At 47.3% G+C, this 10350-nt stretch overlaps 1 protein-coding gene across 1 annotated transcript; it reads right to left on the bottom strand.

The window, feature by feature from the left end:
- Window positions 1-8343: 8343 nt before the first annotated feature.
- On the bottom strand, window positions 8344-9805 carry Rpp25 (ribonuclease P and MRP subunit p25). The gene has a single exon (XM_047540255.1). The coding sequence runs from the start codon at window positions 9606-9608 to the stop codon at window positions 8991-8993; it is 618 nt and encodes a 205-aa protein (XP_047396211.1). The 5' UTR covers window positions 9609-9805; the 3' UTR covers window positions 8344-8990.
- Between the last annotated feature and the right edge of the window lie 545 nt (window positions 9806-10350).

The raw sequence follows: 10350 nt of genomic DNA, 5'->3' as shown, positions 1-10350 counted from the left end.
TACTTATATTTACTATGAAATTTCCTAAATTAACTCAGAATATCATTAAATGATTTTTGAGATATAACTCACCATAAATATTGCTCTTTAAAGTATAGAATCCAGAGATGTTTATTCACTGCATTTGTGCAACCTTCACTAATTCCGGAACATTTTTATAACCACAAAAGGAGTAGCAATCCAATATCAGTCTCTCCCCATCCTAGGCAACCTCTAATCTGTTTCTATGGATTTGCCTTCTATGGACATTCCACATAATGGGAATTGTATAATGTGTTCTTTTTTTGGTCTCCCTTCTTTCACTTGGCATGTTTTCAAGATTCTTCCATGTTGTTAGTTTTGTTAGGGCTGCCCTAACAAATTACCACACACTGCCTTAGACCAACAGGACTTTTCTTGCAGTTCTATAAACTAGAAAGCCAAGATCAAGGTTTTGGCAGGGTTATTTCTGAGGCCTTTCCTTGGTCTGTTAAGCAACATCCCTCCCAACTTCAGAGTCTTTACTCTTTGTGCGTACATGACTATGACCAGTCCCCTCTTCTGACAAGGACACCAGTCATGTCAGATTAGAGCCTACCCACATGACCTCACTTCACCTTAAATACCTTTTTAAAGTCCTATGCCTCAATGCATTCACATTCTGAGATACTGAGAATTAGGACTTCAACAGGAATTTTGAAAGAATGCAGTTCAGCCCCTGCCACAACACTAAGTTGTACTTCTTCCTTCCTCTGGCAGAATTATACGCCATTATACTGATATACCATATTTTATCTGTTCATCAGCTCAGAGACATTTTAGGTTGTTTCCATTTTGGGGGGGTATTATGAAGGAGGCTGCTGTGAACATTCATGTACACATTTTTGTGTGAACATATTTTCAGTTCTTTTTGGGTACATAGCTAGGAGTATCACATGAATCATATTGTAACTCTGTGTTTAACTTTCTGAGCAACTGGACAAACTGTGACCCAAAGCAACTGCACTAGTAAGAAGGTTCCAATTTTTCCACAATGTAGGACTTTACAGTGCTGTTTGAGCTGGGCCCCACTCCCTCCGTTTCCTGTTAAAAACAAGGCCCAGAGTACAGTAGCTTCCTGCTTTGAGTTCCTTAACCTCTGCTGAAAGGTTTCCCTCTCTCCCTCCAGTTCAGGAGCTCAAAGTCTGTCATTCCTATTCTAACCTCTAGGGGGCAGCTTTCAGCAGGTCTTCAACAGTTTCTAAAAGAGTTTCACATCAGGGCCGGGAGTTGGTGGTAATGCTCAAGGGTAGAGAGTCCTTGCCTAGCATGTGTGAGGCCCCGGGTTCCATCCCCAACATGGGGCAAAAATCATAGCTGAATGTGAACAGAAAGGGGATTTAATTCTACATCTCTCTTACCACTATAAATGTGACTATTATCTCAGAGAATAAACAGCCTAGATTAATGATCAGAATCAACTGAAGATCCTATTAATGTGCACTTCAGTGTTTCTGGGGATGGAACCCCATCCCCACACACACATACTAGGCAAGCTCTCTACCACTGAGCTACAGAACCCCAGTCCTCCTCCTGAAAGATTCTGATCCTATTGATTTGGAGTTCAGCTCAGGCAATTTGTATTTTTAACATGTGTTCTAGGTGATTTTTACATTAAGCCAAGGTTGGAGGGCCTAGTGTTATCTATCTCCCACAGTACTCTGGCTTATTTTGCAAATGAGAAACTTGTGGCTCAGAGAAGTAACTTGCCCCAAATCACAGGCTTACTTCCTCCAACACCTATAATCTTTCAAGACAACACCAGATATATTTGCAATCACAAATATATAGCTGAGGGTAAAACCCACCTCCATGAAGGGCTGGAAATCTGATATGGGCACCTTGGCAATCACCCCATTTTTCTTCCTTATTTCCACTGAAGGCAGTGAGAATATCTAATCTATTAGTTTCCTAGGGCTGTCGTACCCTTAGTACCAGAGTTGGGTGGCTTAAAAGTTAGAGAGGGAAAAAAATCATTTTCTCACCATTCTCAAGACTAGAAGTCTGAAATCAAGGTTTGCTCTGAAATTTCTAGGGAAGAGTCTGTCCCATGCATTTGTTTTAGCTTCTGTTCATTGGTGGCAATCCTTAGAATCCCTTGGCTTGTGGATACATAACTCCAATTTCTGCCTCCTTCTTTTTTTCCCCTCAGGATGGGTCTTTATATGTTGTGCAGGCTGGTCTCAAACTTTTGGACCCAACTGACCCTCCTGTCTCAGCCTCCCAAGTGCTGAGCCTACAGTCACATGCCCCCATGCCTGGCTTCCTACCTCCATCTTTACATGACAATCTTCCCTCTGTGTATGTCTCTGCATCTCTTTTCTGTCTTATAAGGACCCTACATTTGATTGGGAGCCCACCCCACTTTAGTAAAACCTCATCTTAATTTCATAATTTCTTTTTTTTTTTTTTTTTTTTTTTGGCAGTATTGGGTATCAAACCCAGGGCCTTACACCCCACTCTACCACTGAGCTATATCCAACCCTTATTTTATATCTTAATATGCAAAGCCTTATTTCCCAAATTAGATTATGTTTATAGGTACCAAGGGTTAGGAGTTCAACATGTCTTTCAGAGGGACACAATTCAACCTACAGTACCTGTAAGTATCAGAAACAACACTGGCAGGGGGACCCAAGGGCCCAGATGGGATAAGGAAGCTGTGGTGGGGACAGGGGCAGTTTTGACCACTGGCTATGGGGCTAGACAGTTATGAACTTCGTTGTGACAGAACAGTTGAGAAACTTGGCTCAGGAAGTGTTTCATCATTCAGTCAACAACTCTTCAATGGCTTCTCATGTGCCTGGAACTGAGGCAGGAACAAGGTAGGCAGAATTCATTCAATCATGGACTTATGCTTTAGTTGGGTAACTGACAGGCTCACCAAAGTGATGAGGGCACAATTACTAACTAGTATCTGTGTCTGAGAGGAAGAATTCTGTGTCAGAATTATTATTATTATTATTATTCTTTTGTACTAGGGATGGAACCCAGGGATGCTTTCACCACTGAGCTATATCCCTAGTCCTTTTTTAAATTTTTTATTTTGAGACAGGGTGTCACTAAGTTGCTGAGGACCTTGCTAAATCACCGAGTTTGTTCTCAAACTTGGAATCCTCCTGCATCAGCCTCCTGTCACTGAGATTACAGGTGTACTCTACCATGCCCAATCTATGGCAGAATCTTATTTCCTTCCTTCCTCTCCTTCTCTCTTTCCTCTCCTCCTCCTCCTTCTTTCCCCACCCTCCCTTCTTCTATTACTTCTTTCTTGTCCACCTGGAGTTGTTCCAGCATCTCAGTGACATAAAGGGAATTAGTGTGTCACTAGTGGTCAGAGCAATAACAAAAACTGCCCAACTAATAGGGTTAGGAGATGGAGGGAAGGGTTAGTAGGTGAGTGTGGTTTGGTCCAGGTCTTCCACCAATTGTGCAGTGAGTATACCCTGGCAGATTCATGGCTAATGGGCAATAGCACCTAGTTTGACCAAGTTGATGCTGCAAAAACCTTCTTTATCAATAGTAACAAAACAGCATGGTATTGACACCAAAATAGACAGGTAGATCAATGGTACAGAATAGAGGACATGGACACAATCCCAAATAAATACAATTTTCTCATACTAGACAAAGGTGCCAAAAATATGCAATGGAGAAAAGATAACCTCTGCAATAAATGGTGCTGGGAAAACTGGAAATCCATATGCAACAGAATGAAACTAAACCCCTATCTCTCACCCTGCACAAAAAATCAACTCACAATGGATCAAAGACCTTGAAATCAGACCAGAGACCCTGCATCTTATAGAAGAAAAAGTAGGTCCAAATCTTCAACTTGTTGGCTTAGGATCAGACTTCCTTAACAGGACTCCCATAGCACAAGAAATAAAAGCAAGACTCAATAACTGGGATAGATTCAAACTAAATAGCTTTCTCTCAGCAAAGGAAACTATCAGCAATGCGAAGAGAGAGCCTACAGAGTGGGAGAATATCTTTGCCACTCATACTTCAGATAGAGCACTAATTTCCAGGATATATAAAGAACTCAGAAAACTCTACACCAAGAATACAAATAACCCAATCAACAAATGGGCTAAGGATATGAACAGATGCTTCACAGAAGAAGATCTACAAGCAATCAACAAACATATGAAAAAATGTTCACCATCTTTAGTAATAAGAGAAATGCAAATCAAAACTACACTAAGATTCCATCTCACCCCAATTAGAATGGCGATTATCAAGAATACAAGCAACAATAGGTGTTGGAGAGGATGTGGGGAAAAAGGTACACTCATATATTGCTGGTGGGGCTGCAAATTAGTGCAGCCACTCTGGAAAGCAGTGTGGAGATTCCTTAGAAAACTTGGAATGGACCCACCATTTGACCCAGCTATTCCACTCCTCGGCCTATATCCAAAGGACTTAAAATCAGCATACTACAGAGATACAGCCACATCAATGTTCATAGCTGTTCAATTCACAATAGCCAGACTGTGGAACCAACCTAGATGTCCTTCAATTGATGAATGGATAAAGAAATTGTGGTATATATATATGTATGTATATATATATATATATATATATATATATATACACACAATGGAATATTACTCAGCTATAAAGAATAATAAAATTATGGCATTTGGAGGCAAATGGATGAAATTGGAGAATATCATGCTAAATGAGATAAGCCAATCTCAAAAATTCAAAGGACAAATGATCTCACTGATAAGCGGATGATGACACACAAAGGGGGGTGGGAGGGGGGCAAGAATGGAGGAAGGAGGGACTGTATAGAGGGAAAAGAGGGGTGGGGGGGAGGAAAAAATAACAGAATGAATCAAACATCATTACCCTATGTAAATGTATGATTACGCAAATGGCATGCTGTTGCTCCATGTACAAACAGAAACAACATGTATCCCATTTGTTTACAATAAAAATAAATTTAAAAAAAACCTTCTTTATTATTTGGTCCTTATCTAGAATGTCCCTTGGGATGCCAGAGAGGTAGACTAAGTCCTGGCCAATATAGGGTTAATGCTCCAGAAGAAACCTTCTCCTTTCTTGGTTGTAATGGCAGCAGAAATCCTGCCTAAACTGGGTAGCTCTCAAATCAGCCCCATCTCCATTTGCATCACCACTATCTCCACTCTTACCTCCCTGTAGCCTTTAGTTCTAGTTGCCCCTTCCAATCCACCTCCCACCTGAGTAGGTGTCAGAGGAATCTCAAACAGCAATTAAATCAGGAAGGGTCTGGGGCACTCCCTGGCTTCCTTGGGGCCCTTCACTACCCTATGACCTGGCTCCCAGCTGGTACTCTAGTCCCATTTGCCTCTGTCATTTTCACTCTATCCTTCAGATACCTGTGGTGGCCTCAAGACCATAGGCAGCATCACATCTTTGTGTTCTACTTGGAATTCCCTGTCCAGTTCTGTCCAGCTGACTAACTTCTTCTGATCTTGAGAGAAACAGCTCCATCAGCACCTCTGGGCAAATTAAGTGCCCCTTCTTAGAGTTCCCACCTTCTTTATCATCACAGTGTGCCCATAATTTATGTTTCTTTCCACTACACTGGGACCTCTTTGAAGTAGAAACAATGTCTGATTATTCTGTGATTCTACCCTTGAACCCCACCATGTGCCTAGACTGGGACCTGGTACAACAATGAAAGTTTGTTGAATGGATGAAGGCCCAGATGGAAGTCCACCACCTCTCTGACCATGCATTATATATTCTTTTTTCTTTTTTTTCCCTTGTACTGGGGATTAAACCCAGGGGCACTCTACCATTGAGCTACATCCCCTGCCCTTTTTATTTTATTTTTTATGGTTCTGAGACAGGATCTTGCTGTTACCCCGACTGGCCTCAAACTTGCAACTCTCCTTCCTCAGCTTCCCCAGTAGGATAATAGGTGTGTGCCGCTACCTTGGGCTCATGCATTACATATTCTCAGAACATATATTCTTATGTTCCCAAATGAATTTTGATTTTGTGACCTAACAGTTTTCTGAGTGTAAGATTTCACTGCCACCCTAGACCAGAAGTGTCAGAAGGCAGCATGGAGGCAAGCTAAGCACCAAGCAAGCCAAACAGAACACTCCTGGATAGAGGCCACTATCAGAAAGATGGGGTCTTGCCTGTAATCTGTCCCTTTGTGGGTCTGAGGCAGGAGGATGGCAAATTTGAGGCCAGCCTTAGCAACTTAGGGAGATCCTGTCTCAAAATCAAAAAATTAAAGGGTTGGAGATATAGCTTAGTAGTAAAGTGCCCCTGAGTTCAATCCCCAATTCAAAGGAAAGAAGGAAGGTAGATAGAGTCACACAAGGGGGGACTTCCTACTTCTCTCATTCTGCCTCTAGTCCTTTTTTTTTTTTTTTTTTTTTTTTTTTTTTTTGGGTGCTGGGGATGGAACCCAGGGCCTTGTGCTTGCAAGGCAAGCACTCTACCGACTGAGCTATCTCCCAGCCCCTGAGCTATCTCCCAGCCCCGCCTCTAGTCCTTTCTGAAGCAGCTTTTGTCTCTGAGGTGCTCCCCTAGCTACCCCCTCCCCTTTTGTCTAGGACCTCTTAGGTTTCTACATCAGCCTGGGGATGAATGTACAGGGACATCTGTCACCTTCCTTTGGAGCCTGCTACTGGGACAGCAGGGTCAGAGGGTAAGACAGATGAGGTGCTCACAGGTGTGGGTCCACTGGTAAGTCAGCACATCCTTGGAAAGGCTGGTAATCAAAATTACTGGGGTGGGGGTATAAAGAAGGTGGTTCATGATCTTTTTCTGATATGGGGACAGGTTAATGCTTTGAAGCTGTGGAAACAGAAGTCTCTCTCCCCCACCTCCAAGGAAGTTTCTAGCCTGGAAGGAGACTTACCTGGTCGTCACAAGAGAAAGCCTCTACAGCCTTCCCTCCCTGATAAGACTAGCAGACTCCTGGTAACTAGGCAGTCAATACTTCAGACCACTGGTGGTCCTGGTAAACTGGCTTTCTTCCAGAAACCAGACCGGCTTCCCTTAAGCTTTAGCATGCAGGTCTCATCCAAGTTTTATCATTTTCTTTAGATGTTGCAGTCCAGGAGCAGCCCAGGGTAAGGTACCTTCGTTGTCAGAATAGTTTACATTCTTCTCATGCTTTTTTGAGTCACATCTGGGAGAGTCAAATACCCCAAACCCTTGGCCCTCCCCAGGGACTCAAGAATGGGAAGTCAGAGCTGGGAGGGTAGCTCAGTGGTAGAGTGCTTGCCTAGACTGCTCCAGGCAATGAGTTCAATCCCCAGCACCACAAATAAAACAAAACTAGGATATCAGGGAGGGCAACTATTGACTGTGTGGATGACAGGGCTCAAATTTATTTATCCAAAGCTCAAGGGGAAATATGGAGCTCTTCAGGATGAAGAGCCCCTCCTCTAACTGCAGAAACCTACCTCTTGTCACCAGAAGGATTTATTTCAGGGTTCTGCCAATAAAGTGAGTTATAAATATATTCTTCCTCATCTCCTCTTTTCCAGGGGTGCTGCAGAGTTGCACAGGGTGGGATCTGCTTCCCAGATCCTGGGGCTATAGCCCCTGCCGCCCAACCACTGGAGCTCTTCCAGCAACAGCACACCCTCCTCCGGCTGACTTGGGTTTGGGCAGAGGATCCGAGGCTGTTATCTTTCCACAGACAGCTGTGCAGGGCTGGAGGCAGCAGCTTATCAGGAAGCCTGCAGTGATTCACAGCCCAAGTCCCAGCTTCTCTGCTGAATAGTAATTTCCAGCAGTGGATTTGTGCTCAGTCTTTCTCCTCCCCCTCTCCCAAGGGTGTGCTGTCCTTTTGCAGAGAGGGCAGTGAAGGGGAGATTCTACCCATGGGGATGAAGGCTTTGTGCCAGCCTTCTGGATAGGGCTGTCTGTTGGAAAGAGGTTGCAGTTTTGGGGACCTCCGCAGAGTCTGCCATCCTTGGCAGTGACCCCCAAGAGAGCTCATCCAGCTCTCCTTCCTTCCCCTCCCAGAAAAGCAATGTGCTGCTCCCTTTCCCATTGTGGGGAGATTAAGGGACACAGCCCCCACCCCCTTCCAGTCAAAAGCGCCTGATTTCAGACCCAGCCAGTGAGAGCAGGGGAGAGAGAAGTCAGACTGGGCAATATGCCTTTTGCACCATTTTGAACGTGTCCAGTCTCTGTGCCTGACCCTCCCTGGAGACTGAAGGCTAAGGCTGCGGGAGGGCAGGCCAGAACTCTAAAAGTTAAGGCTAAGAATCCAAGGGCTAAGGCAGAGACACAAGGGAAGCAGGGCTGAGTTGTTACTGCACAGGCAGGTGATCAGGAAAAAAAACCCAAGAACGGAGCCATTTTTGTGTTTGTTTTATTGGAAGCGACTTCAGCTGTGGGACTCAGGGGAGGAGTCATGGAAAGTTCGGTCCCGGGTGCCTCCCCCTGGTTCAGCATGGGGGAAGGGAAGATATTAAAAGTGGAAGGAAAACTAAAATGGAACAGGTTCCAGGGTAGGGGGCAGGATTGGACCCCCACATCTCGGACTATTCTACCCTCAAGCAACCAGTTTCTCATTCCTGACCTCCTCTATCAACGGTGGAGGTGATTCCAAGACCTCTCCTCGGCTCCCTTCATGAATGCTGGGCGCCTTTAACCCCTATGGGTCCCAAACAAGACTTGGGTCCTACTGCCCACCATTCCCTCCCTGAAGAAGGTCCCAGTATAGCCCAGGGGGGGAAAAAAAAATAGATGTGGAGTTCTACGTCTTCAGATAACATAGTCGGCAAAGCAACCATTCCATGAAGCTTCCCGGGGCTCGTTGGGATCCTCTCCTTCCATTCTTAGGTCCCCTCTCATCGCCTTGGGGTCCATGTTGCTGTTCCGGAGGAGGTATATCCAAGACGTGGGCTCTTGAGGATCCAGGCATGAAAGGTTTGGGGTGAGTTTGAATGTACAGGTGCTGGGGATAAGATCCAGCCTGTATAGCCCAGAGTACAAAGTTCTCAGGCAGTCCGGTCCTCGTCTGCAGCCCCGTCCTGGTCCGCAGCCCCTGGCTCAAGCTGCGACCGCTTCGCGGTACCTTCTTCAGCTGTCGACTCCCCTAGGCTCCTCTTGGACGTCGGAGCTGTTGGTGGGGAGGAAGGATCAGGATGGGGACTCGGGGGCTGGTAGCCGGGTTGCCGCGGATCCAGCGCGTCCTTAGAAAGTAGGATGGCGAGGCTGGGCACGTTCTTAAGTACACTGAGACTGGCCGCAGGCTCGCCAGGCGTCTGAGCCGGCGTGGGCCCAGGCGGGAGGCTCTGCCACACCTCCCGCACGCTCCGGTAGCGCAGCCGCGTGACCTGGTGCAAGCCCGCCAGGCGGCGCTTGAGGATCTCGGCGCACGTGACGGTCTTGGTGGTGGCCCGGCCGCAGCCGCTGAAGACGATGGCGCGCGTGGCTGGCTGCGCCATGCTGGCGGTGGCGAAGGCCAGCAGGTTGCGGATCTTGCTGCCTTCCTTGACCCGCATGTGCACCGCGCCGGGTGCCAGATCGGCAAAGGGGCCTGAACCCGGGCCGTCCCCCTCTGCCCCACCCCCCGCCGGCGCCTCTTCGGAGCGCACCTTACGGAAGTTCTCCATGCACTGTCGTCGCCGGGACCGTCAGCTTTGCCATGGGACTGCCTCAACCCCGAGGCTGCATGGCCGCGGGTCGCGAGGGCCGGCAGGGGTAAGGGTGCGGGAACAGCGTGGACGCTGGCAGGCTGGCTAGAACCGCGCAACCCTCAGTCCCCACTTCTCTCGAGTGGGCGCTGCTCTACTCTGCGCTCTCTCATCCCTGCGCTCCGCGCCTTTAGCAGAGGCCCCGCCTGGGAGCCCGGGAGGTCCCGCCCCCTCCTCAAGGCCCCGCCCCCAATTCTCCCCTGCGGAGCCCAGTCCCAGCCTCACCAACCTTTCCGAGTAAGTCTTCCTACCCTGCTGCTAGGGCATCGCGGCCGCTTTCGCAGCGGGGCGCATTAGCATCAGAGGGTGCTTTGGGAGGCGAAGTTCCCCTACAGTGGCCATCAGTCCTCCCTGAACCGACCCTCATAAAGGGGCAACCTAAATTAAGCTATGCTTGCGATGCAAACGCCTTTTCAAGCCAGGTCCGTAAGCCTTTTCCAGTTCCAATTGAAGGGCGCCCCTAGTCTCCCCCCAGGGAGAGATTTGCAAACGGCCTGCTGGGGCTTCGCTCCCCCAATCCTCAGGAGAGACTCCCCTCCCTTCCGCCTCCTAGTATTCTCGCCTCAAGGACAGCGGGTGCACGGTCAGCAGAGTGCGGGAGGCGCTGACTGCAGCTCCACCCCGCGCCTCCCCTCGGATGATTATGTCGCGACGTGGTCCT

This window comes from Sciurus carolinensis, chromosome 2, assembly GCF_902686445.1.
Source record: "Sciurus carolinensis chromosome 2, mSciCar1.2, whole genome shotgun sequence".
Lineage (NCBI taxonomy): Eukaryota > Metazoa > Chordata > Mammalia > Rodentia > Sciuridae > Sciurus > Sciurus carolinensis.
This window is presented reverse-complemented; position numbering and strand designations above follow the sequence as displayed.